General features: G+C 45.4%; 2 protein-coding genes across 2 annotated transcripts in view; one reads left to right on the top strand and one right to left on the bottom strand.

Moving 5' to 3' along the window:
* LOC146340578 (uncharacterized) overlaps positions 1-21,786 on the bottom strand; it is a 30,853-nt gene extending 9,067 nt beyond the window's left edge. Inside the window, exons 1-2 of the mRNA XM_084807242.1 lie at positions 16,902-21,786; positions 7,535-9,557 (exon numbers count right to left, since the gene is read on the bottom strand). Of these exons, the coding sequence (XP_084663368.1) occupies positions 7,535-8,819 (1,285 nt within the window). The 5' untranslated portion in view covers positions 8,820-9,557; positions 16,902-21,786. The remainder of the gene's footprint in view (positions 1-7,534; positions 9,558-16,901) is intronic.
* Positions 21,787-22,134: 348 nt separating this feature from the next.
* On the top strand, positions 22,135-26,710 carry PPIA (peptidylprolyl isomerase A). Its single transcript, XM_084803872.1, has 5 exons — positions 22,135-22,313; positions 24,462-24,492; positions 24,587-24,675; positions 24,893-25,065; positions 25,398-26,710. The coding sequence occupies exons 1-5, from the start codon at positions 22,245-22,247 to the stop codon at positions 25,531-25,533; spliced, it is 498 nt and encodes a 165-aa protein (XP_084659998.1). The 5' UTR covers positions 22,135-22,244; the 3' UTR covers positions 25,534-26,710.
* The last annotated feature ends 923 nt before the right edge of the window (positions 26,711-27,633 follow it).

Below are 27,633 nucleotides of genomic sequence, written 5' to 3'. Positions count from 1 at the left end.
CGTAACTCAGTGAAGCCATAAGCTATGCCGTGCAGGGCCACCCAAGATGGACAGGTCATGGTGGAGAGTTCTGGCAAAATGTGGTCCACTGGAGAAGGAAATGGCAACCCACTCCAGTATTCTTGCCAAGAAAACCCCATGGAACGAATCACAAGGCTAAAAGATATGACGCCGGAAGATGAGCCCCTCAGGTTGGAAGGTGTCCAATATACAAGAGCAGAGGGTATTTCCAAGTAGCGCCAGAAAGAGTGAAGCGGCTGGGTCAAAGCCGAAAGGACACTCAGCTGTGGATGTGTCTGGTGGAGAAAAGAAAGTCCGATGCTGTAAAGAATAATATTGTTTAGGAACCTGGAATGTAAGATCAATGAATGAAGGTAAGCTGGAGGTGGTCAAACATGAGATAGCAAGATTGAACATCAACATCTTGGGAATCAGCGAACTAAAATGGACAAGCATGGGCGAATTTAATTCAGGTAACCATTGTATCTACTACTGTGGGCAAGAATCCCTTAGAAGAAATGGAGTAGCACTCCAGTGGAGTCAACAAAAGGGTGGGAAAAGCAGCGCTGGGGTACAAGCTCAAAAACGATAGAATGATCTCAGTACAAATCCAAGGCAAACCATTCAACATCACAGTAATTCAAGTCTATGCCCCAACCACTGAGGCCAAAGAAGCTGAGGTTGAGCGGTTCTATGAAGACCTACAACACCTTCTAGAACTAACACCAAAAAAAGATGTCGTCTTCATCATAGGGGATTGGAATGCTAAAGTAGGAAGTCAAGAAATCACCGGGATAACAGGCAAGCATGGCCTCGGTGTACAAAATGAAGCAGGACAAAGGCTATAGAGTTTTGCCAAGAGAACATGCTGATCATAGCAAACACTCTTTTCCAACAGCACAAGAGGCGACTCTACACATGGACATCACCAGATGGTCAGTATTGAAATCAAATTGATTATGTCCTTTGCAGCCAAAGATGGAGAAGCTTTATACAGTCAGTAAAAACAAGACCTGGAGCTAACTGTGGCTCAGATCATGAACTTCTTCTTGCAAAATTTCGGCTTAAATTGAAGAACGTAGGGAAAACCACTAAACCACTCAGGCATGACCTAAATCATATCCCTTATGAATATACAGTGGAGGTGACGAATAGATTTAAGGGATTAGACCTGATCGACAGAGTGCCTGAGGAACTCTGGATGGAGGTCCGTAACATTGTTCAGGAGGCAGCAACTCAATCCATCCCAAAGAAAAAGAAATGCAAGAAAGCCAAGTGGCTGTCTGATGAGGCTTTACAAGTAGCTGAGGAAAGAAGGGAAGCGAAAAGCAAGGGAGAAAGGGGAAGATATATCCAACTGAATGCAGAGTTCCAGAGAATAGCAAGGAGAGACAAGAAGGCCTTCTTAAATGAACAATGCAAAGAAATCGAGGAAAACAACAGAATGGGAAAGACTAGAGATCTCTTCAAGAAAATTGGAGATCTCAAGGGAACGTTTTGTGCAAGGACGGGCATGATAAAGGACAAAGAAGGCAGGGACCTCACAGAAGCAGATGAGATTAAGAAGAAGTGGAAAGAATACACAGAAGAACTATACAGGAATGATCTGAATGTCTCTGATAGCCATGATAGTGGCTATCTAAAGAGCCTCTTGTTGAAGGTGAAAGAGGAGAGTGCAAAAGCTGGTTTGAAACAACATTAAAAAAAACTAAGATCATGGCATCTGGCCCCATCACTTCCTGGCATATAGAAGGGGAAGAAACGGAAGCAGTGACAGATTTTATTTTCTTGGGCTCCAAGATCACCGCAGACAGTGACTGTAGCCATGAAATTAAAAGGCGCTTGCTCCTTGGGAGGAAAGCTATGGCAAACCTAGACAGCATAGTAAGAAGCAGAGACATCACCTTGCCGACAAAGGTCTGTCTAATCAAAGCTATGGTTTTCCCAGTAGTAATGTATGGCTGTGAGAGCTGGACTATAAGGAAGGCTGAGCACCGAAGAAATGATGCTTTCGAACTGTGGTGCTGGAGAAGACTGTTAAGAGTCCCCTGGACTGCAAGGAGGTCAAATCAGTCCATCCTAAAGGAAATCAACCCCGACTGCTCATTGGAAGGACAGATACTGAAACTGAAGCTCAAATATATTGACCACCTAATGCGAAGAGAAAAGTCACTGGAAAAGACTCTGATGCTGGGAAAGACTGAAGGCAAAAGGAGAAGGGGACGGCAGAGGATGAGATGGCTAGGTAGCATCACCGATGCAATGAATATGAACCTGAGCACACTCCGGGAGAGAGCGGAGGACAGGAAGGCCTGGTGTCCATGGGGTCACAAAGGCTCAGACATGACTTAACAACTGAACAACAACAACTACTACTGTAGTAACCATCTCAGTTGCGCTTATATGACCACATGCCAATTTGATACCTCTGGAAATAGTTGGATGTATATTTATGGCCTAGCTAGCAGAGCAGTCACGCAGCCTCTGGCCTGGCCTCTTCAGCTGGGTTTTCTTTCCAAACTCTAAGGTATATTGAGGGCATAGAAGAAAATAAAACAGGTGATGTGGCATGCTTCCACAGCTGATGCATCCAAGAAAAGTAAACCATTCTAGGGCTGAATGTGAAGGATTCAGTCTGAATTATAGCCCAGTAATCAACAATGTAAAGAAATCCTTCTGGAAACAGAGAACCTTCTAAGAAATGTTTTGGGCATCATTTTAGCCTGTTCTCTCCACTGCATCTTAATATCCTTAGTGTTGCTCCTTTCATGTCATGTGATAATCAGTTGTTGTTATTTTTAAATTTTTAGACACCTCTCAAAAAAAAAAAAAAAGTCTCAAGGTGACTTACAACAGAACTGTAATTTGCAGCATATTTTGTCATTCACAGTATATTACCTAAATTGGAACTATTAGTGTTTGTGACTCTTCACAGAAGGGGTGGGGGAGAACAGGAATAAGGCAACCCACAAAGTACATCACCCTGAGCTCTTCGGAGAAAGGTGGGACATAAGTGTACTAAACTAAATGAATAAACGCAATCATAAACTGGTTTTTTCCCTTCCAGCTCTAATGTAGGCATAACGAGAGGTTGAAAAAAGACAAGATGTACAAGATGCTATAGTACAAATTTGGGCAAATGTATAAAATCTAGGGCTTTTTCTCTAGTAGCACTTCAGCTGTGGAACTCATTCCCAAGAGAGGTCAGAATAGCTCATCCCTACTGAGTTTTAGACAGGCGGTAAATACTGTATTGTTGCTCCAGGCCTTTGGCTTTGAAACTGTATTTGTTCTGTTTTTAAAGAACTTTTTTATGTTGTGATTTTATTGTACATCGCTTTGAGGACCCTGATAGGCAGAGAAGTGATATATAAATACTATTAGGGTGCAGTCCTATGGGATCCGCCAAGGCTACTCATAAGCCTCTGAACCTGGAGGCTTACAAGTATCCTATGGAGGCTGGAGGGAAGGAGGCTGGAGGGAGGGAAGGAGGCTGGGGCTGCCATAGGATTTCTTGTATGGCTGCCACCCCGGCCTTCTCCCCTCCCTGCCCCCAGAAATGCCCCCTTTTCCCTGTCTCCACACTCTGTTTTCCAAGCACGAAGAGGTAGCTATCACGGTTCTCTCTGTGCCCACTACAAGGAGGAGGGGAGCGCAATTTCCTGGCTTCCAGCTCGGAGCCCTATTTACGAGCTTGGAGCTAGGAAACTGAACAATCCTATGTCCCCCAGATGCTGCCTAGGGGACATAAGATTGCTCCCTCCATATATAAAATAAATGTTCCTTTTCCTCCGCTATGCCAGAATCACTGAGGCTCAGGAGGAATGCAAGCTTCATTTTTTTAAAAATCCTTCTTGGCTACTATAATGAGGATATATTATGAAAAATGCGAGGCATTTCACATCAACCTGATTCAATATAGATTTACTTAGAAGAACCTCTTTTGAAAGGATGGGCTTATTCTTAAATAAGTAAGCATAGGATTGCAACCTTACAAGGCAATCCTACGCATATCTACCCAGAAATAAGTCCAACTGAGTTCAGTAGGACATAAAAGACAAAAGAGTTCAGTAGGACATTCAGTAGGACAGATAAAAGAGTATAGAATTGCAGCCTTAGGGAGCAATCCTATGTAGAGAGGCGGCCGCCTCCTAACTTGGAGGTGACCGCCTATCCAATGCAGGGCAGGCAGAGGGCAGAGGGGATCTCCCCTGCACTTGCAGCTAGATGGCCGATTTTGGCTGTCTAGCTGTGGGACTTTGGAGGGGAGGGGGGCCAAATGACACATAGGTGTCGTACTGGCACTTCCGCACTCCCTGCCCCTGGGAACGCCCCTTTAGCCCCGCTCCACACTGCTCATCTGAGTGTGGAGCCCTGGGATGATCTGTGCTGCCTACGAGGCAATGGAGAAGGGGGCGGGGAGGCAGTTTTCCGGGAACCAACCTTGGAGTGCGGGCTCCGAGGTCAGTTCCCAGAAACCGAACAATCCTATGGCCATCTAGCCACTTCTAGTAGCCATAGGAATGTGCCCTTAGTCTGATAAAAATATAGGACTGGAGCTGTATATTTTTTACAAAAGTATAGGGACTTGGTTGTATTTTAACACTATTCTGCATTAAAATCCCAGAAAAAGATTCAAGAGGCATGAACCTATGAAACCCTAAGCTGGTGTTATTTTCATCATGTACTGTGTGCAAATGATATACATTTAGTCTTTTTTGCCATCCCACTTTAACACTGGCTTGTTTGGTGGAACAGCATCAACCACTGGAGGATTTGCACATTATTTGCTAAGGTAAATGTGGTGTTAAAAGTTGACAGTCACCACTATGATCTAGCAGCAAGTCCGGACATCCCAAAGAGTTTATTAGCACAAACAGAGCAAACAGTTCTAAGATGAAGACTGCAGTCTTACTCACATATACCTGGGTGTAAACCTCATCAAACACAGTGGGATTTACTTCCAAGCAAGTGTGCAAAAGACAGAGCTCCATGAGTAACTACTGTTCAGAAAAATAGCAACTGGTGGGAAGCCTATCTTGTTTATTGCAAGGAAGTGTTGGACAGATACATGGTTCCTTACCACATGAAATATGCATCAGGGTTAAACCAGAGGAAATAAGAGTAGAAAGCTGCCATGGAGCTGGACAAATAGATGCTGCAAAAACGCATGCAGCAACATCAAGAACAGAATGTATGTATTTTTATTTAATTTATATCCCACCTTTCTGCCAAAGAATGGCACTCATGGTGATTAAAAAAACCAAATTAAAAGATCTTTATTAAAACATAGCATAAAAACAAAAAAATTAAAAACACCATTAAAACACAGTGAAAGAAATAAGGAGCACCAGCCAATTTAAAAGAATCCTTCAGCAGCAGACCAGCTTTATGTTAAAGGCCTGCCTGAACAAAAACATCTATGCCTGCTGGTAGAAGGACAACAGAGAGGGAGCCAACCTAACTTCTTGCAGCAGGGAGTTACAGAGCCACCGAGAAGGCCCTTGCTCATGACCCGCCAAACATGCTTCCAATGGCAGCAATACCAAGAGAAGGACCTCCTCCGAAGATCTTAATACCCAGGCAGGCTTGTTTGGGAGAAGGTGGTCTTTGAAGATAACCTGGTCCCAACCTGTATAAGGCTTTATAGGTCAATAACATGGACTTTGAATTGTGCCTGGAAACAGAGAGTAAGCCAGTGAATCTGTTGTAACAAGGGGGTCATGTGTTCCCTGTAACTGGCCTTGTCAATAGTCTGGCTGCAGCATTCTGGAGCAGCTGAAGATTCCAAACAGTTTTCAAAGGCAGCCCCACACAGAGTGCATTACAGTAGTCCAAATGGGATGTAACTAACCCATGCATGACCATGGCCAGATCAGTCATCAGAACCAGGAATTACAGATGTTAACACAGCATGAGACTCAATTCTGAAATTACATATAAGAACTATGGGAAGCCCTACAAATTTCCAAGTAGTTTCTGCTACATAATTGTCCTGCTACACTCCGGGAGAGAGTGGAGGACAGGAAGGCCTGGCATGCTATGATCCATGGGGTCACAAAGAGTCGGACATGACTTAACGACTGAACAACAACAACCAAGTACTCAAATGGTGTAGTCCATGAACATGGAGCATTTTAACAACCTTCCCCCTCTCAATCCTTCACTCATTTACTTGGGAAAATGTCCCACTTATTTGAGAGAATTCATTCATTTATTCATTCATTCATTCATCCCATCCCATCCCATCCCATCCCATTTCTATACCGCCCAATAGCCGAAGCTCTCTGGGCGGTTCACAAAAATTAAAACCAAACAGCACACAATAAAACAATTTAAAATATATAGAACATTAAAACCACAATATAACAATACAACCACAATAAAATCTAGCAGCAGTGCAGCAGTTTAAAATACAGATTTAAAACAGAAAAGCTAAAAGTTTAGAAAGCTAAAATGCTAAAATGCCTGGGAAAATAAAAAGGTCTTCACCTGGCACCGAAAGGAATACAATGTAAGTGCCAGGCGAACCTCACTAGGGAGCTCATTCCACAGCCGGGGTGCCACAGCAGAAAAAGCCCTCCTCCTAGTAGCCACCCACCTCACTTCCTTTGGAGCGGCTCACGGAGAAGGGCCGCTGAGGATGATCTTAAGGTCCGGGCAGGCACATATGGCAGGAGGCGATCCTTCAGATAACCTGGCCCCAAGCCGTTGAGGGCTTTAAATGTTAATACCAGCACTTTGAATCGGGCCTGGAAATGGACTGGCAGCCAGTGCAGCTGAAAAAGTACTGGCGTAATATGAGCTCGCAGGCCAGTCCCTGTTAACAATCTTGCTGCCCTATTTTGGACCAGCTGAAGTTTCCGGACCATTTTCAAAGGCAGCCCCACGTATAACACATTGCAGTAATCCAGATGAGAAGTTATCAGAGCATGGATAACTGTAGCTAGGCTATCTCTGTCCAGGTAAGGGCGTAGTTGGTATACCAGCCTAAGCTGATAAAAAGTGCTCCGTGCCACTGAGTTCACCTGTGCCTCAAGTGACAGTTCTGGATCCAAGAGCACCCCCAAACTACGAACATGATCCTTTAGGGGGAGTGCAGCCTCCTCCAGAACAGGTTGAATATCACCTAGCCGGGCAGACGAACCACCCACTAACAGTACCTCCGTCTTGTCTGTATTGAGTTTCAGTTTATTGGCCCTCACCCAGTCCACTACTGTGCCCAGGCACTGATTCAGAACAGCCATTGCCTCACCTGGGTTTGATGAGAAAGAGAGGTAGAGCTGGGTGTCATCCGCATATTGATAGCACCTCAGCCCACACCTCCGGATAACCTCCCCCAGCGGCTTCATGTAGATGTTAAACAGCATAGGGGATAAAATAGAGCCCTGTGGAACCCCATGGCACAATTACCATGGCACAGAGCAATAATCCCCCAGCACCACCTTCTGGAATCGGCCATCCAAGTAGGAGCAGAACCACTGCAGTGCAGTGCCTCCAACTCCCAACCCAGACAACCTATCCAGAAGGATACCATGGTCGATGGTATCGAAAGCCGCTAAGAGGTCCAGGAGAATCAACAGGGTCGCACTCCCCCTGTCCCTCTCCCGGCAGAGGTCATCCCACAGGGCGACCAAGGCAGTTTCCGTTCCAAAATCAGGCCTGAAGCCCGATTGAAATGGATCTAGATAATCCGTTTCATTCAACAGTGCCTGGAGCTGTCCTACAACCACCTGCTCAAGCACCTTGCCCAGGAAGGGGATGTTGGCCACTGGCCTATAATTGTTAACATCCTCTGGGTCCAGGTTAGGCTTTTTCAGGAGTGGTCTAATTACCGCCTCTTTTAAAGTGGCAGGCACCACTCCATCTCTCAAGAAGGAATTTACAACCTCCTGGACCCAGCCGGACAACCCCTCCTTGTTTGATTTAATAAGCCATGAAGGGCAAGGGTCAAGCACACAAGTGGTCAATCGGACTTGGCCAAGCACCTTGTCCGCATCCTCCGGCCTCAGTAACTGAAACTCATCCAATAAAACTGGACCAGATGGTGCTGTGAACACCTCTACCAATGGAACTACATTAATCGTGGTGTCCAATTCATGATGAATCTGAGCGACTTTATCTTCAGAGTGCCTTGCAAACTTATCGCAGCGTGCCACCAAGGGTTCCACCATCTCTCTCCCTGGCCCAGAATGTAACAGGCCGCGAACCACTGAGAAAATCTCCGCTGGACGACACTGAGAAGATGCAATGCTGGTGGAAAAGAACTGTCTCTTTGCCACCCTCACCGCCACAGAGTAGGCTTGATAGTGGGCTCTTACCTGTGCTCGGTCAGACTCAGCACGAGTTTTCCTCCACCTGCGTTCTACCCGTCTCCCCTCTTGCTTCATTGCCCTCAGCTCAGGTGTATACCAAGGAGCTGGCTGGGCTCGGCTCAGAGGGAGAGGGCGCTTGGGTGCGATCGTGTCAACTGCCCGAGTCATCTCTGCATTCCACAGAGCGACCTGGGCTTCGACAGGAGCACCAGCCATACCAGCAGGAAAATCCTCCAGAGCCCTCTGGAATCCATCGGAATCCATTAATCTCCAGGGGCGGACCATTTTAATAGGTCCCCCACCCTTGCAGAGGGGGAAGGCTGCCAGGAGTCTAAACCTCAGCAGGAAGTGATCTGACCATGACAAAGGGACAGATGTTAATTCCTCCACTTTCAGATCACCATCCTCCTGCCCAGTCGAGAAAACCAGATCAAACGTGTGTCCTTTTATATGCGTTGGGCCGATGACATGTTGGGACAGTCCCATGGTTGTCATGGCGGCCATGAAGTCCTTACCATCAGGTTGGGGGAAGAACCAGAAGAGGGGACAGCTGTAAGGTGTCTAGCCCCTCTTCTCCTCAGCTGGCCTGTTAATCCCCCAACACCATACCTCCCCCTGCCCGTGACCACAGAGAAACATTCTTCTGCATGAGTGTGCTTAAGACTGTAGCTTTACAGGGTTTATACATCGGCTTATGTGAAACTCTTCCTAGCATACACCACAAAATCAAATTAAGAATTAATTTCACACTGTTTATACCTAAACCACGTCTTTGGTACCTAAATCATCCCTGACAAGAATCTAAACCACTCACTCTCCCTCCCCAAATATCTTCATGTTTGTTGGTCATTTGTTTCATCCTTTTATTCATAGGCCCTTCAATCTTCCCCAGTGTGTGCCATTGTGATTTCCGCGATGCCTTTCCAAATCTGGGGCCTGCCTTTAACCCCAACTTTAGTAAAAAGTCTACTTAAAAAACAAAAAAACTTTCATATGGTTCTCCATTACAGCACAATCTGATGCATGCTTTCTCCAAATTAAGTCCCATGAGACTTACTCCAAGTTAAGTGTGGATATGATTGCAGCCCCAGTCTCTTATTCTCATTCCCCAATTCTTCCTTCTAGCATTGTGCATGATATTATGCTGCATGCCCATCCTGAGCAGACGTGATCTGAAAGATGTGTCTTGACATATTCTGTGATGTTGCAGAGGGTACTGGACTAGACTTCTGGGATTGTGTGCTGCGGACGACACATTTAAGAAAAAAAAGAAAATTGTGACACTGCAGGTGCAACCTTCTGGAGTCACAACACAGTTGCAAATCACAGCCTAACATTTAAATGCCCTAACAGAACCAAATTTTGCCTCCTGATACTTTGATACATATCAGTTGACAATCAATCTTTATTGTACAGCAATAATATTGCATTACAATATATCAAAGGTATCCAAACAAATCCCAAAGAATACAGGCAACTGATATATCAAAAAACATAGTGAAACTATCAGTTATGATTCCCACCGCTTTGGCCTATTCATTATTTGTGATCAAATCTGAGCTGTATCTACTGTGGATAATGTTACTTTATAAGTCACAATCCTATTAGTGTCATTCAGGAAAAAAAAAACCTGCCCAAATTTTGTTAGCCATCCAGCTATTTTGGTTAGATAAACACCTAATAGCACATCTCGCAGAGCTATATACAAGTGGCAGCAGCACACATCATGAGTAAGATTTCTACTTTCCCCATCCAACAAGGACATAATTGTTTCTCCATTGCAATATTACTATATCACCCACATTTTACGTACGTTTCTATGATTTGAAGACAGAGCATAAAAAAGCTTTCCATAGATTATATGACTTCAAATCTAAAAGCTAGGCTAATTACATAATTGATTGATTAAAAAAAATAAAAGGAAGGATTTTAGATACATAGCAACTTACAACATCTTCCTAGGGCACAATCCTATGCATGTTTAGGTAGAGAAAAAGCCTACAACTCCCAGCATTGCTGGCTGGGGCATGTTGGGAGTTGTAGGCTTTTTCTCTGTCTAAACACGCATAGGATTGCACCCTTATTGCCCTATTTTATCCTGTTCTACCCTTCCTCCAAGGAGCTCAGTGTTTAACCCTTTACCCCTCCCCAATTTTATCCTCACAGCAATCTTGTGATATGGGCTAGGCTGAGACAGAGTGACTAGACCGAGGGTAGCCTAAGTGAGTTTCATTGCTGAGTGGGAATTTGAACCTGGATCTTCTCTCATTTAAGTCTAACACCGTAACCGCTAAACCACATTTAGCGGTTATCTCAGGAGTAGGTATAAACTAGAAGCTGTTACTGAATGGCTAAATGTTATGGCTAAATCAGAAGATTAGGAAGACATGATTTGTGGGGCCCCTTCTTGATCATAAACTTTAGGCAAGTCTGTCTTCTTTCTGTACAAAACTGAAATCTGGACATTACACAGTACTGGAAGAAAAGGGAAACTCCTAACAGCCAGGAAGGTGTGGGTGATAAGTCAGAAGCAGCACTGGGAAGGCGGGATGTGTGAGTCAATGGCATTCCCATATCAAGTTGCCATAGAATTTACTTGGGCAGAAGCTGTCTGGTAATGTTGCTTCCTTTTGTGCTTCCTCTTCCAAAATGGGCTGAAGACCATGAGCTCCTTCCTGGATTACTTAAAGCCTCAGAACCTCAGGCCCATGGGCCAAATCCAGCCCTTCATGGTCCCCTGATGGTCACACCCCCTTCCCCTGGCTCCACCCCCTCTTCCCAATTCCTTTCCCAGCTTTTGCAGTTTTTTCCCCATTCTAAAAGGATGCAATGCCTTTGGACTTACTTAGGGTGCAATCCTATCAGCTGCCCCCTTGATGCTCATAAGCCCCCAGAACCAGAGGCTTACATGCATCCTCTGCAGGGCAGGAGGAACAGCAGAAGCTATCTTCACCTCCACATCCTCCCACCCTGCATTTTCCCTAGCTGGGCTTTTTTGCTCCTCTAGCAAAAGCATCTTGGAGGGAAGGAGGCAGAAGACCCCCCAGGATCGGTCATATCATGGCCTTTCAAGTCTCCACCCCTCCCCACCCACCAAAATGGCCCCTTCTTCCAGGTCAAGTTGCCAACCTCAGAGAAGAGCCAGCACAGTTCTTTCTGCGCTGGCTACGAGGGTGAGGGGGAGAGGGGTCAGAGCTCTGATTCCCAGTTCCAAGGTCAGAGCGCTGTCTCCAACCTCAGAACTAAGAATCTGAAATGTCCTATGGCCCCTCAGACAGTGTCTAGGGGCCATAGGATTGCTTCCTTACTGGCTAAAATATGCTGGTATTTTTTATATTTTGTCCTCACCCCTTTTGCCTTTAACCCCACCCACCACTGAAATGCAGCCCCCAAGAGCTTCGAAACTGAATTTGGCCCTCCTGCTGAAAGAGGCTCAGCATCCCAGGCTTACAGCTACTCAGTAAAAATTTACTGTAATTATATGAACTGCTCTTATTTATATTTTAATGAAATGGTCGAGTTCTAACGTAGGTGGGAATACAATCCTATCCTTATCTACTCAGAAGTAAGGCCCACTGAGTTCAATGGAACTTACTCCCAGGTAAATGTGTATAGGATTGCAGCCTAAGTATATTGACTTGTCCATAAGCCATACAATACTAAAACATCAATACAAAATAAACTCCCAGAACACTGCACACATAGCTACATCATATATAAATCTGTTTGGACACGACAAAAAGAACATGATTTGATGAACAGGATACAGGATGTTAAACTCTATACAGCCACTGATAATTAAAAGACTCCACCATATTTATAAGAAGAGAGAGAGAGAAATGCCCTTTGACATATACACTCTCCTGCAAAAACATGTAAAACCACTTTCTCGGTGTTATGTCTATTGGTATTGGCTAAATAAAAATTGCTGTTGTCCTAGATATCTGTATCTTATTGCCCTGTGAAATGAGCAACATAACAAACAGTTGGGATAAACCTGGGCCCAAAACACCAGTATATTTTAGCTTTAAAGAGTAATCCTGTGGCCCCTAGACAATGTCTGGGGCATCATAGGATGCTGTGGATCTTCTCTTCCCTGCCCATACACAGAACTATGAGCAAGGAGATCCCACACCAGCTCCCCCTCTTCACAGAAAGCTTCTCTTATGAGGTCACAACTGCGACCTCGGCCTCGTAAGAGAAGCTGGAGAGGGAGAAAAGGGGGTGTGCTGGTGGACAGGGAGGGGAGAGGCCAGATTGTGCAATATCCTATGGCCTCTCCAATCCCCTCCCAACCCACTGAAAGGTAAGTCAGCTAGATGGGCCTTAGAGATCCCTTTGTCTGCTATTTATTTACTTAACTGCATTTATATCCCACTTTTTCCCTCTTACAAGGATCCCAAGGTGGCTTACATTATCCTCCTCTGCTCCATTTTATCCTCACAACAACCATCTGTGAGGTAGGTTGGGCTGAGAGTCTGTGACTGGCCCAAAGGCACCCAGTGAGCTTCCATGGCCGAGTGGAGACTAGAACCTGAATCTCCCGGCTCCCAGTACAACACTCTCACCACTATACCGTTGTGGTTGTTGTACAGTCGTTCAGCCGTGTCCGACTCTTCGTGACCCCATGCACCATAGCACGCCAGACCTTCCTGTCCTGCTCTCTCTCCCGGAGCGTGCTCAAGTCCATGTTCATTGCATCAGTGATGCTACCTAGCCATCTCATCCTCTTCTGTCCCCTTCTCCTTTTGCCTTCAGTCTTTCCCAGCATCAGGGTCTTTTCCAGAGAGTTTTCCCTTCGTATTAGGTGGCCAAAATATTTGAGCTTCAGCTTCGGTAGCTGTCCTTCCAATGAGCAGTCAGGGTTGATTTCCTTTAGGATGGACTGATTTGACCTCCTTACAGTCCAGGGGATTCGTAACAGTCTTCTCCAGCACCACAGTTCGAAAACATCAATTCTTCGGCGCTCAGCCTTCCTTATAGTCCAGCTCTCACAGCCATATATTACTACTGGGAAAACCATAGCTTTGATTAGACGGACCTTTGTCAGCAAGGTGATGTCTCTGCTTCTTACTATGCTGTCTAGGTTGGCCATAGCTTTCCTCCCAAGGAGCAAGCGTCTTTTAATTTCATGGCTACAGTCACCGTCTGCGGTGATCTTGGAGCCCAAGAAAATAAAATCTGTCACTGCTTCCACTTCTTCCCCTTCTATATGCCAGGAAGTGATGGGGCCAGATGCAATGATCTTAGTTTTTTTAATGTTGAGTTTCAAACCAGCTTTTGCACTCTCCTCTTTCACCCTCGACAAGAGGCTCTTGAGATCCTCTTCGCTTTCTGCCATTAGGGTGGTATCATCTGCGTATCTGAGGTTGTTGATAATTCTCCCGGCAATCTTAATTCCGACCTGTGATTCATCCAACCCGGCGTTTCTCACGATGTACTCTGCATATAAGTTAAATAAGCAGGGCGACAATATGCAGCCTTGTCGTACTCCTTTCCCAATTTTGAACCAATCGGTTGTTCCATGTCTGGTTCTTACTGTTGCTTCTTGACCCTCGTACAGGTTTCTCAGGAGACAGGTAAGGTGGTCTGGTACCCCCATCTCTTTCAAAATTTGCCACAGTTTGTTGTGATCCACACAATCAAAGGCTTTAGCGTAGTCAATGAAGCAGAAATAGACGTTTTTCTGGAATTCTCTTGCTTTCTCCATGATCCAGCGAACGTTGGCGATTTGATCTCTAGTTCCTCTGCCTCTTCGGAACCCAGCTTGTACTTCCGGTAGTTCTCGGTTCGCATACTGCTGAAGCCTGGCTTGTAGGATTTTGAGCATAACCTTGCTGGCATGTGAAATGAGCGCAACTGTACGGTAGTTTGAACACTCTTTGGCATTGCCCTTCTTTGGAATTGGAATGTAAACTGACCTTTTTCAGTCTTGTGGTCACTGTTGAGTGTTCCAAATTTGTTGGCATATTGAGTGCAGCACTTTAACAGCATCATCTTTTAGGATCTTAAGTAGCTCAGCTGGAATACTGTCATCTCCGCTAGCTTTGTTGTTACGAATGCTTCCTAAGGCCCACTTAACTTCACTCTCTAGGATGTTGGGCTCAAGTACAGTGACCGCACTGTCATGGCTATCAGGGACATTCAGATCATTCCTGTATAGTTCTTCTGTGTATTCTTTCCACCTCTTCTTAATCTCATCTGCTTCTGTTAGGTCCCTGCCTTCTTTGTCCTTTATCATGCCCGTCTTTGCACAAAACGTTCCCTTGAGATCTCCGATTTTCTTGAAGAGATCTCTAGTCTTTCCCATTCTGTTGTTTTCCTCGATTTCTTTGCATTGTTCATTTAAGAAGGCCTTCTTGTCTCTCCTTCCTATTCTCTGGAACTCTGCATTCAGTTGGATATATCTTCCCCTTTCTCCCTTGCTTTTCGCTTCCCTTCTTTCCTCAGCTACTTGTAAAGCCTCATCAGACAGCCACTTTGCTGTCTTGCATTTCTTTTTCTTTGGGATGGATTGAGTTGCTGCCTCCTGAACAATGTTATGGACCTCCGTCCAGAGTTCCTCAGGCACTCTGTCGATCAGGTCTAATCCCTTAAATCTATTCGTCACCTCCACTGTATATTCATAAGGGATATGATTTAGGTCATACCTGAATGGTTTAGTGGTTTTCCCTACATTCTTCAATTTAAGCTGAAATTTTGCAACAAGAAGCTCATGATCTGAGCCACAGTCAGCTCCAGGTCTTGTTTTTACTGACTGTATAGAGCTTCTCCATCTTTGGCTGCAAAGGACATAATCAATCTGATTTCGATACTGACAATCTGGTGATGTCCATGTGTAGAGTCGCCTCTTGTGCTGTTGGAAAAGAGTGTTTGCTATGATCAGCGTGTTCTCTTGGCAAAACTCTATAGCCTTTGTCCTGCTTCATTTTGTATACCGAGGCCATGCTTGCCTGTTATCCCGGTGATTTCTTGACTTCCTACTTTAGCATTCCAATCCCCTATGAGGAAGAGGATATCTTTTTTGGTACTAGTTCTAGAAGGTGTTGTAGGTCTTCATAGAACCGCTCAACCTCAGCTTCTTCGGCCTCAGTGGTTGGGGCATAGACTTGAATTACTGTGATGTTGAATGGTTTGCCTTGGATTTGTACTGAGATCATTCTATCATTTTTGAGCTTGTACCCCAGTACTGTTTTTCCCACCCTTTTGTTGACTCCACTGGAGTGCTACTCCATTTCTTCTAAGGGATTCTTGCCCACAGTAGTAGATGTAATGGCCACCTGAATGAAATTCACCCATGCTTGTCCATTTTAGTTCGCTGATTCTCAAGTTATCAATGTTGATATTGAATCTTGCCATCTCATGTTTGACCACCTCCAGTTTACTTTGATTCATTGATCTTACATTCCAGGTTCCTAAACAATATTGTTCTTTACAGCATCGGATTTTCTTTTCACCACCAGACACATCCACAGCTGAGTGTCCTTTCGGCTTTGGCCCAGCCGCTTCACTCTTTCTGGCGCTATTTAGAAATACCCCTCTGCTCTTCCCCAGTAGTATATTGGACACCTTCCGACCTGAGAGGCTCATCTTCCGGCGTCATATGTGATACGTTCCATGGGGTTTTCTTGGCAAGAATACTGGAGTGGGTTGCCATTTCCTTCTCCAGTGGACCAGATTTTGTCAGAACTCTCTGCCATGACCTGTCCGTCTTGGGTGGCCCTGCACGGTATAGCTTATGGCTTCACTGAGTTACGCGAGCCCCTTCGCCACAACAAGGCAGTGATCCATGAAGGGGCACTATGCCATACTGGCTCTTTTTGTACTTTAAAGGGAAGGTCAGACATAAAATCATCTCCATCCTCTTCTTGTTCTTGCCATCATGGTACAGGGTAAGAGGGCTCCAAACTCTGAGCCCCCTGTCTATCATGAAAGGGGGCATGGCCATATGGGGAGCCTCAGAGGGCTGGATTGAGACCTGTGGCCTAAAGTTCTGCGCCCCTGCTCTGGTCCTGTTACTTCTCTTCCTGTTTGTTACTGCCTGTTCATCTGCCGCCACCACATATTTGAGCAGTGAAAAGAGCAAGGAGAAGGAGCCTTCACTCGCTTGGCGCTTTCCCTCTGGACTTTGGTGTGGATTGGATTCAGAGGCAGAAGTCAAGTGAATGGGCAGCAGCACTGGCAGCAAGAAAGAGGTGGACTAATCGGGAGAGGGGCCACTGGGGTTATCTTGCTCAAGCCCCCCCCCAGCACTGCATATACACTTCTGCATCAGATTTACCTATGTAGTTTCTGATTAACCAAGGGAATCCGCAAATCGGGATGAGGAACCTTTATCCTATGAAGAGCCATTAACCCACAGGAAAAGTCAAGGAGGGGCTGCAGCTGATGGTGGGTGGGGCTAGAGCAAAAAGTGGGCAGAGTTTGCAGGATTGCATAGCTCTTTCCCTCTCTGTGCCACCCCATCCTTTCCCTAAATCTGTGTGCGCACAAGCCAACTGATAAGTGAGAGGTAAGTTCTGCCAATAGTCATATTGCCACTTTACATAAGATATTTGGGAGAACAGGCTATTTTTAGAAGCTTACTTCAATACAGGAGCTCAGCAAGGTATCCTGGTGCTACACAAAAAATCAACACAGGAGGTACCGATTGCCTCATTCACACTTTGCTGAGCTTGCTAACAGGAACATGGAAATGGTCAACTCGCCAGGAGGAGCCTGTAAGTACATGCATAAGGTATTTTATTTGATACGATAGACCACTCAGCAGTTACATGTTCCCTCTCCTCTTATAAGATGACCACTAAAGCAGTTTGAAAGCTTTAACTTCTTATTCCTCCAGAGTGCAATCTGGAGACCAATCCTATAGAACTCACTATGAAGCAGACCTCTAATAACACCCCTGATTAGCAAATCTATATTATCCCAGTTATCTGAAATTGCTTGTTTGAATTCTTCCTAAAATTGGTATCAACGGCCTCTTTTGGAAGTTTTCATTTTATAGTAATGTGGTTGCAGCAATCCAGTCAAAATACTGTGTTCTTTGTGACTCAGTACTTTAGTAATAATAGACTTGAAAATAAGTTTAGACTGATATATAGGACTGGACACTGCAGATCCAGTATAGAACAGCATTTCTGGGTATTTCAACATTTCATACAAGGGAGACTTAGGGCTGATGCAATTTCTCCTATCACTGTGTTGCGGTTGTGGAAAAGGCCATGTCTATGCAGCCATACAAATTTTACCTCCTGTGTTAGTATTTGAGATACAGATGCTCTGTCTCATACTGAGTTATTGCCCACGCTACGGAAGTGGGATTCAAGTTCCTTCTCTCACTTTGGCCAAAGCAACCATCTCCCCCTTCCCTGCAAAGCACTAGGTCACCTATATATAATTGCTGCCTATGCTAGAAAAATGCCATGATCAGCAGGGCAGGAAAAAAACACCAAAAACATAAAGATGATCAAACTGCTAGACCAGCAACTACAAGAGCAACAAAGTCATAGGGAAGAATAGGACAAAAAGTGGAGTCCACAACCATCCAAATTGACAGGGTTTGACCCTGACTTTAGTAGGATATAAATTCCACTTAGATCTGACCTTTCCACTGGTCATGTATCAAGAATGAATGAGCAACAACCTTCTGATCAAGGGACAGGAACTCACTGGATGTAGAGAAGCAGATGTAAGCCCTAGAGATGCTTGAGGATTTCATACAGCCTACATTTTTAAGAGAACCAACCTGCTTCATACATGGAATTATATGTGGATGCGAATACGGTTATCCTTCAGTTTTCACACTTCTCTGAATTTTTTTATACTTTTCAGCTCAAAAAATGTACCGATACGCACCAAAAATGTGTATTTTAGGGTAAAATGCATACAAAAATCTGTATTTTGTGAAAAAGATACATTCAACAATCATCCACATGTTTGAGTGTGTGTGTTTAACTGCAGATTGAGGCTGAAATGGGGCAGAACAGACTTATAAATACATGGAAAACTGACACAGACCAGAAATAGACTGATCCTGCTTTCCCTATTGCCTAGGAATGCTGCCATAAGTCCTATGGCAGCATTCCCCAAACAGGTGCCCTCCAGATGAATTGGGTTACAACTCCCAACATGTCCCAGGCTGCCCTATGGGACCCTTCCTGATACAGGGTGGCTGACTGGGGCATTTGTGTGAACAGGGCTGGGTGGAGGAAGAAGGCTTTGGTGGGTCCCCACAAGCTGAGCAGGATAAATAACCAGAAGCCGTGAGGCACAGAATCTGCCAAGGGTGGAGGCTCCATTTTAATGTTTTGATGCCAAAACGCATAACACTTGCCCTATATGTATCCATAATTATGAATGTGATGCAATCATCACTGCAATGGAGGGGAACTTTCCTACTGAAACCAGTGGAGTTGGACTCCCATTCAAGGAAAATTGTCCTGAGTTGTACAGCTACCAATGCAAGTGGATTAGGTATTTTGCCTGACCACCCATAATATTTTCCTTTATGATGAATGATGAATAGAGGTGAGTGAGAGGTTTATTTCAAACTCAAAATTGTTTCTTAGTCTGAATCAGTTCCTGTCCCCTTTTGAAACGGCCTATAAGCATTTCACTGACTGTAACTCCACGTTACAGGGGAAGTAAAATAAATCAAGACACAATCCACACTCCAGAACTAAAGAAGTGCCTGTGCATACAACACAACAGAGACCGATCGATGGTGCATCTATAGTTCTGTTGTTCTCCAAATGCGTGGTGGATTTCTTAAGATCACTTACATACCATCAGGTCTCAAGTTTAAAAAGAAATACACATTTTAAAAAATAGCCAGGGCTGCCCCACCCCAATTCCTATACAAACACAATTGAAACCCATGAAGGAAACAAGTCGCCTACCTTCTAGCTTGCTCTAGCCACAGAAAGAAAGAAAAAACCCACACAAGTACAGTGATTGGCTCTGGGCATCTAAAGGGCCACCCACTTCAGATGCAAATATCTCAGTCCTGATTGGCTCTGGGGGAACCAATCAGGCCCCAAAATGGAAATCCAACAGAGCAGTCGTACTGGATGCTCTGCCTGCCTACAGCTGCCTCAGAGAAATTCCACTGGGAGTGAGGAAGAGGAGGAAACATGCTCACAAGCACCTGCCAGCACTAATGGAGATTGGAAGGAAGCTATAGGACAGCACTGCACCATCAGAGTAAAGGATTTGCTTTTCTCCGGGGAAGAGGGAATGGACTTTGTTGGCAGTTCAACCCCCCCCCCCCCATCCTTAATAAGAAATTGCCTCTGGAAGGTAGATTGGGCTCTACTGGTAGATTGCTGGTGTTTGCAGTAGATTAGCTAGGCTTTTTGATAACTCCCTATTAATAGAACAACAAAAGACCTTTTCCCTCTCTCTCAATCAGATGTTAGAAGCCTTGATCGGTAGAAATTCAGAGGTAGATTTGTTGCAGGTGTATGGTTCATGGGATGCAGTAAGTGATTGGCTCCACGCCTTGAGGCATTTTGTATCTGATTCTGTCCCTATTTTGCATCTGGCTCCAGTTGGTGGACCTTCAAGTTTTAGTAAAAAAAAAAAAAAAAGCCTGATGTTTGCCCACACATTTCCTAACTCATTGGTAGTGACAACTTATAGCAAGGGTCCCCAACCTTTTGGGGCTGGTTAGTACAATTGGAATTTTGAGGGTGTCATATGCATTCTCACAAAATAGCTGCTATGGGGAGCTTGTCTATTCACAAAATGGCTGCTATAGTGATTAAGGTCAATCACAAAGCACCCATTTCCCAGAAAACAAACCAGTGAGGCTAAAAGAAAATAACTTGCCCAAGAACCTAAGTACAAGGCAGAAGTAGGCCTTACCCCAGTATACACTTTCCATTTTGTTTGGGTGCCTGGGCACACTTCAAAACAAAGCACTGGGCTACAGCCACTTTCCATTTTTATTTTCCAAGGGTGATTCTGGGGCCCATGTGGGGTACCAGCATCATTCTTGTAATTAAAAATTGTGCTGGAGCTGCTTTGCAGCATTCCTGCTTCTCAGTTAAACTGTCAGGAGGGGCAGGGAGAACAGCAAGCACCAAGGGAGGTGTCCGTGGGCACATTGGTGTCAATGGGCATTACATAAGGAGCCCTGACCTTAGGCCATTGACATTTAAGAAGCATATAAAGGAGTACATAATGTGGCCTCACGCTGACCCTTACGCAGGTAGTAAGGTTTAACATATTGGGGAAGGAGATGTGCAAATATACCCAGATGTCTGACGCTGAAGTCACAATGTCAGATTTCAAGCCCAAGTTGCAGTAGCGGAGGCTGAAACACCACAGATGGCAAAAGGGTGAAAGTTTACTCTGAAACAGAAAAAGCACCTTTTGTTCCATTCTCCCCAATATGAAACAGGTTGCTGTTCCCCAATGACTTCTCTTTAAGTAATCTCAGCAACAGGCTTCAGGACCAAGTGCACCTGAGGCGCCAGTAAAAAATGTGTGAGAAATGCATGCCTTCGTGCCAAAGATACCACCAGAAGAAGCTGTGCCTATTTTGGGGAAAGAAGAAAAGCAGCAGTACCATGCAGTGCAGGATAGCAGTCATGAATGAGCAATGAATGCACGGGGGAGAAACAAATGAGCCTAAGGAGTTCAGCCCAGAACTAAAAAATGCATCTGTCCTAATCCCAGATCACATCCCAGTGGAGAGTTACCCAGAAGAACAGCCTGTCTGGTTATATTTAGGTGATACCCTCAGAAACTGGATCAGGACGGGGGAGACCAGGTTCAAATCACCCTTCAGTCATAAAGCTCTTATTGGGTAACCCTGGGGCAGTTACTCTCTCGCTGCCTAACTTACCTCACAGGACTGTTGTGAGGATAAAATGGGGAAAGAGGTTAGAACCATTCGTGGTGTCTCGAGCTCCTTGGAAAGAAATGCAAGACTTAAAAATCAGTATAACTGGATCACTCCCCAACGAGAGCTGGTGTGGTGTAAGGATATGTGTCAGGCTAGGGCAGCGGAGACCCGGATCGAAACCCCACTTGGCCATGAAGGTCTTTGGTGAGCCACCCATCAACTCTCAGCCTAACCTAGCTAACAGGGCTGATGTGAAGATAAAATGCAGGACCAGGGGGGGAAAGGCCTATGTGCATCTTTGGAGGAAAGGGGGGGGGATATAAATGTAATACGCAAACAAGCTTACTTGGGCTGTGATCACACAGCCATGCAGGGCTCCAAAGTCCGATCACATCCTCCACCCTCCAGTCCTCACTCCACCTTCTCACGTGAGCTCCAACAGCAACCCCAAGTCACCCAAAATTGCCGAACTGCCCAGCCCTATCTTGCACCGCGCATGCGGTCTTCCTATTTAGACTGCAATCTTCTGCTCTGTTGGTTGGGGGCAAGCCCACTTGGGCTCGCGGGGGGGGGGGGCTACTTCTGAGTAAAACAGCACTACAGGCTTCATGACTCCAAAGTCATTTCCTTCCCCGGCGCCACCCAAAACCCCCGCCGCCCTCAGTCCTGTCCCCACCCCACCGTTGTCGCCCCGCCCTCCAAATGACAGCCTTCGCTTTACCCAGTGCGCATGCTCTAAAGAGGCACATACCTTTCCTCCCCGGTTCCCGCCTCTCGCCGAGACCACGCCCTAGCACAGAGGCGCGGATCGCTGAGACACCGCCCTATCCCCCAAAGGAGGGCCGTGATTGGCCAATACGCCTTTCACTCTTGTCCACCTTTCGCGCTGCGATTGGCGAAAGGTCGCGTGAGGGAAGGTCGAGGCGGAGACACAGCGGCTATATAAGGTCCGCGAGTGCCCGTTTTTCTGTTTGCAGCGCCGCGCTCGCCGCCGTAGGGCCGTTGCTGTTAGTGTTTGCGTGTCGCCGCCGACTTCGCGCCCCCCCCCCCTCCGGTCCATTACTCGATTCATTCCCGCCATGGCCAATCCCATCGTGTTCTTCGATGTCGCTGCCGACGGCGAGCCTCTCGGACGTGTCACCTTTGAGGTACGAAGGCGGGAAGGACCGTTGAGGGAAAGGAGGGAGGGAAACCGAAGAGAAGAGCCGGCTCTGAGAATGGATGCGCCGCCGCCATTTCCTGCCGGGGAGGGAACACGGGGCCATTTTGGGAATTCTCCGTATGCATAAGGGGGGGGGTGAGGGGTGGAAAAGAGGAACGGACGCCGCGGCGGGGGGGGGGGGAGAAAAAGGAGTTCGCCTCACTGCAGCGCGAGGAGAGCTGCGCGCGCACCTGGGCGGGGGGGAGAACTGGGGGGGAAGAGAAGGGAAGTGTGCTTAGGGCGCGCGCGCGGGCGTCGCCGCCTCCACGTGGCCTGCGCAGCCCTTGCCCTGGGGAAGCGCGAGCTTCCTTGCCGGCCGCCGCCTTTGTCTTCATGCTACCGCTTCTCTCTCTCCTTTCCCGGGATAAAGCCGTAAGCCGGGCGGGGTCGGCTGCTCTTTTCAGGCCTTCAGTTGCACCTGGTAGAATCTCTTCTCCCCCCACCCCACCCGACCCGACCCCGGTGATCCTGAGCTCTTGCTGCTGCCCACGCCCTGCCCGCCCTTACTGCAGCGGGGAGGAGGGCAGTACCCGCATCACCGGCGGGGGGCCACCTTCTGATTTTAGGTTGCCGGGAGGAGGCGCGATTTGGTCGAAAATTAGGGTATTAAAGAGAGGGATTTACGGATTTAATGAAGGGCCCCCATACCTCTTTTCATCCATAATTCGAGCATTAAATGAGGAGCTGTTCCAGCGAGCCTCGTTCTAAATGGGCGTTGGGGGGATTGGGATTGGCCTGGTTAGATATGGTGATAAAATGCCTTCGGTTCTCTTATTCCCTCGCATCGGGGGATCTGGTCTGTGTTGATAGGGGTACCTCCAAATGGCGGTCTCCCGTCTCCCGTGCAGATTACCTAGTATGGGTTCCTGTTCCTTACTGCGCGGCTGTAACAAGTTGCATGTAGCGGGTTTCGCCTGTCTCCCCTATTTTTTAAAAAAATGTCACTGATGCGGCTGTATTTTGCTTGGACTTAACCTCGATTTAGTAATCACGCCAGTAACTCTCATTTAGCTTTTCAAAGTGGCTACAAGTTAAAGATGATTGTGGAATTTTAATTTCTCATTAACGTTTTGATGGGGTATACCATGTGTTTTATAGGAACATACTTAACCTGCTAAATTTCACTGTACGAGATTTCAAAGTGCTATAAATGGTTGCATTACAGAGGAGGCTGTTGCAAGTGCCCCCCCCCCCCCCCACTGCAGTACTTGGGAAAACTAGATACTGGAGCCAGAGTGAGGTTCTCACTTCAGCAAAGAATGAATCAAAGTTGATTGGTTTTTAGAAGTGGTACACTTCATGCACTTTACAAATTCTGGGAAGGCCCTAAAGGAAGCTACATACTCTGAATACAGCAGTATCCTATATGATTGGGTGTCCCCTTTGAATCATTCATTTTGGTGGCTAGCTATGGCGTTGTATCATAACAAAAAGCATGAACCTATACATTATGGATTGTTATTCAATATGGTGAGTAAATAGTTTTCTACCTGATTTCATCTGGCCTCAGTTTTTCCTGAAGATGGTAGGTCAGTTGTCCATTTTTAACTAGACTGCCCCTTGTTCACAGACTCTCCCAGCGCTCCCTCTAGAATGCTGTTCAGTCAGAGCCACGTGCATTCTGAGCCAATATTCTGTGCCTTATATAAACATCAGCATTATCTGAGATCTCTATCATTCCAGTAGAGTTCAGTTGGATAAATGGACCTTAACAGTTTGGTTTCATTTCTTATGTGCAGAACTGGAGGCATACTTTGGGACACTAATGATTTTCATATGTAGGCTCCTAGCATCTTTTGCAATAGATATGTTTTAGCATAACATTTGAAGCAATTTGCCGCTGCCCAAATTAATGACACTAGTCATGTGCCAGTTAACAGACCATATCACTGCAACCTTCTGCCAGTGTAGAAGATTATATTGCCCAGTGAGGGCTATGCAGCATACTGTAAACTCAAGGGTGCTTTTTTTAAGGTAACAATTGCTTGGTAAAATGTGATAAGTCATTTTCAGGTTTTACTGCTGGAAAAATCACAAACACATTGACATTCAGAAGAACATGGCATTAACTGACATCTTGTTTTTTGTCCCACAGCTGTTTGCAGACAAGGTTCCAAAGACAGCAGGTTTGTAAACTTGATTGCCTTTTTCTTCAGGCATGTTAGCATGAAACAATATTGTCAAGGAAATGTTCTGACAAATATCTGTCTCTGATTTCAGAGAATTTCCGTGCCTTGAGCACTGGAGAGAAAAGCTTCGGTTATAAGGGGTCCTGCTTCCACAGAATCATTCCTGGGTTCATGTGCCAGGTGTGTAACACTTGATTTTTACAGTGTTGCATCTAAGAAGCATTGAAATTCTTGCCTTGAGTCATGACTAAAAATAAACTGTATGTTAAAGGGCCTGGTCCCTACGTTTTGCTTAGATTTGTGCTAGCATAGCAGTTCTTCTACCACAAGGTCCCTTGATGGGATTGTTTAACCCAGTGTCAGGTTTCAGCTGTACCTTTGTATTGTCTTTCCACAGGGTGGTGACTTTACCCGCCATAATGGAACAGGTGGTAAATCCATTTATGGTGAGAAGTTTGCTGACGAGAACTTCCTCCTCAAGCACACAGGCCCTGGCATCTTGTCTATGGCAAATGCTGGTCCCAATACGAATGGTTCTCAGTTCTTCATCTGTACGGCCAAAACCGACTGGTGGGTACTTGGCTTAACACTTCCATTGGTGAACCTAAACCTTTGTTCAAATGGCTTACCATCTAAACAATAGAATACCTAGGCCTGAAGTGGAGGGCCATGTCATGTCTCAAGTTACACAAACAAGATATCTAAGCATTTCTTACTAGTGTAGCTATTGCTTGCTGCTTCTGATCTGAATTCAGAACACTAAGTGCTTTTAATGGCGTCATGGAAACGTTAGATTTGCAAAAACATTCAAGTGTCCTAGTCAGTGTTTCACATGCGGTTTGCACATTTTTAATATGTAGTATGTTTTAAAAGTAATGCTTATACCTAATCTATCTCCTTAGGTTGGATGGGAAACATGTGGTCTTTGGCTGTGTCAAAGATGGTATGAATATTGTGGAAGCAATGGAGCGCTTTGGATCAAGGAATGGCAAGACGAGCAAGAAGATCACCATCTCTGACTGTGGGCAGATCTCATAAGATTCCTTTGTCTTAACAATCAACCATTCCTTCTGTAGCTGGGGTTAGTCCCCTGTAATCCTTGTGCTCCTGACTTACTGCTGCTTTTCTATTGGGTTTCAATTTCTGCTCCCTCAGAAGTCCAGCTGGACTGAAGACAACTTTGTTTGCAAAATGAAATAAAACAAGTTAAACCACATGCTAGTTTGGTGTTTTCTCCCTATAGGGGAATACTTATAAGTATCATGATCTAATCAGAGATGTCCTGGTCCTAAAGAACGTTGCCAAATTTTGGGTTTAGGAGTTGCGGAATGCAAGTCTCTGTGTGCAGCCTTCATTCCTAGTAAAGACATAGAAACTCAGGAGGTCCTAACCCATAATTAAAGATGGGTCTTGGTGTCACTGTATTATTCAGACAAACCATACGTTAACTGAAATTTGAACTACTTTGTTCAAGCAAAAACAGTATCAGTGGGACTAGATGACAGCATTGGCACCAACTGGCTTAAGTAAAGAAGCAAGAATTTCCTATAGACAGCTGCTGAGCAGGAGCTCCCAAGTCATTGGGACAAATAGTTTGAATTGGACTATAGCGAAGTATGTAATTGGACCTGCCAAGATATATTTCCTCAAGGGGGAGGGAATAAAAAGCCAGAAGGTCAGATCACTATTGATTGCCTTGCAACTGCCTTGTTGACGGTTGCAAAACTTCTACCTATTCATTTATTTATTTGTTATATTTATATCCCACCTTTTTTTCTTTTTGAGGAACCCAAGGTGGGGCACATAATCCTCTCCATTTTAGCCTCACAACAGCAACTGTGTGAAGTAGGTTGGGCTGAGAGTGTGTGACTGACCCAAAGTCACCCAGTGAGCTTCCATGGCCAAGTGGGGACTAGAACCCAGATCTCCTGGCTCCCAGTCCCAACACTCTAGCCACTACACCACACTGGCTCTCTACCTATTCACAAGAAGCCCCCAAACAAAAGGTGATTAACAGGCCTTGTTGTTGTTCAGTTGTTCAGTCGTGTCCGACTCTTCGTGGCCCCATGGACCATAGCACGCCAGGCCTTCCTGTCCTGCGCTCTCTCCCGGAGCGTGCTCAAGTTAACAGGCCTTGCTGAAGGTCATTAAAACTGAAGATGTTAAAACAATTGCCACTGTAAAAACTTCTATAATAAAACTGCTTGAACTTAGTTTTATCTAGCTAAGTGTCAGTTAATGGTTCTTGTTGGATCACTAAGGTAGGATAGCAGAGCTGCTGATCTGCTTGATAGGCAAGCTGTAGCTTTTTAAAAAATCCAGCTATGATGGGTGATTCAGATGGTAGTGCTAATTCTGATGTCTAAAACTGCAGCCTCGGTGTGCTTGATGCTCTGAACTAAATCATGGTTTTCCACCCATCTGCAACTAAATCCCAAGGATGATGCAAACTCCTGCTATGCTTGTGCATCAACAACTTTTACTCATTGTAAAAGGAAAGGTATACTGTTGTCTTCAGGTGGGATAGCAATCCACTAAATACATCTGGCCTCAAGTAAAGCTCGCTTTGAATCTCCTGTCGGCCTTCTGAACTAGTTACCTTGCTAAAGTTCAAGTCTGCTTTGTTGCAAGCTGACTAATGTTAACAGTTTGATGCTACAGAAGCTTTTCATAGGCAATAGCTCTGCTGTTCACTTGTAATCTTAGTTTATTGGAACTCGCTGCCTGGCTGGTTTCCTGTATATGCCATTCTTCCAAGGGCCTTGCTTATTAAGATAAGCATAAAGGGGATTCCTTTACTAGTCTGCAAGATGGAGCAAACTACTAAACTTGCTCTATGCCAACTGGGTTTACAGTTGAGTTGCCACCAGTTGCCTACCACCACCAGGAAAGCAAATTCCAAGTGTACTTAAGAGGCTGAAAGTTACTGGAAAGCATGGACTGCATTCTGAATGCATTTATGTCCTCCATACGCTAGTTTTGCAACAGCTGTCAGGATAAGACTGTTGGGTTACTGATATGGCTATTTGCCTTCCATTGAGATTATCCTCTTTCCTCTGTTAATACTTTGTAAAAAAATCTGTGGGGCGGGGACTGGCTTTCACTAGTGGGCCTACAGTGACCACAAAGGGTCTTATG

The sequence above is a fragment of the Heloderma suspectum genome, chromosome 6, assembly GCF_057233095.1.
Source record: "Heloderma suspectum isolate Gila_16-S chromosome 6, 16-S_ref, whole genome shotgun sequence".
In the NCBI taxonomy this organism is placed as follows: domain Eukaryota; kingdom Metazoa; phylum Chordata; class Lepidosauria; order Squamata; family Helodermatidae; genus Heloderma; species Heloderma suspectum.
The sequence above is the reverse complement of the archived record's forward strand: the minus strand, read 5'-3'. Positions and strand labels throughout refer to the sequence as shown.

Coding starts and splice junctions, on each gene's coding strand:
- PPIA (XM_084803872.1), top strand. CDS start 22,245: ATGGCCAATCCCATCGTGTTCTTCGATGTCGCTGCCGACGGCGAGCCT. Junction 24,676..24,892: donor TTCCTGGGTTCATGTGCCAG/GTGTGTAACACT, acceptor GTCTTTCCACAG/GGTGGTGACTTTACCCGCCA. Junction 25,066..25,397: donor TGTACGGCCAAAACCGACTG/GTGGGTACTTGG, acceptor CTATCTCCTTAG/GTTGGATGGGAAACATGTGG.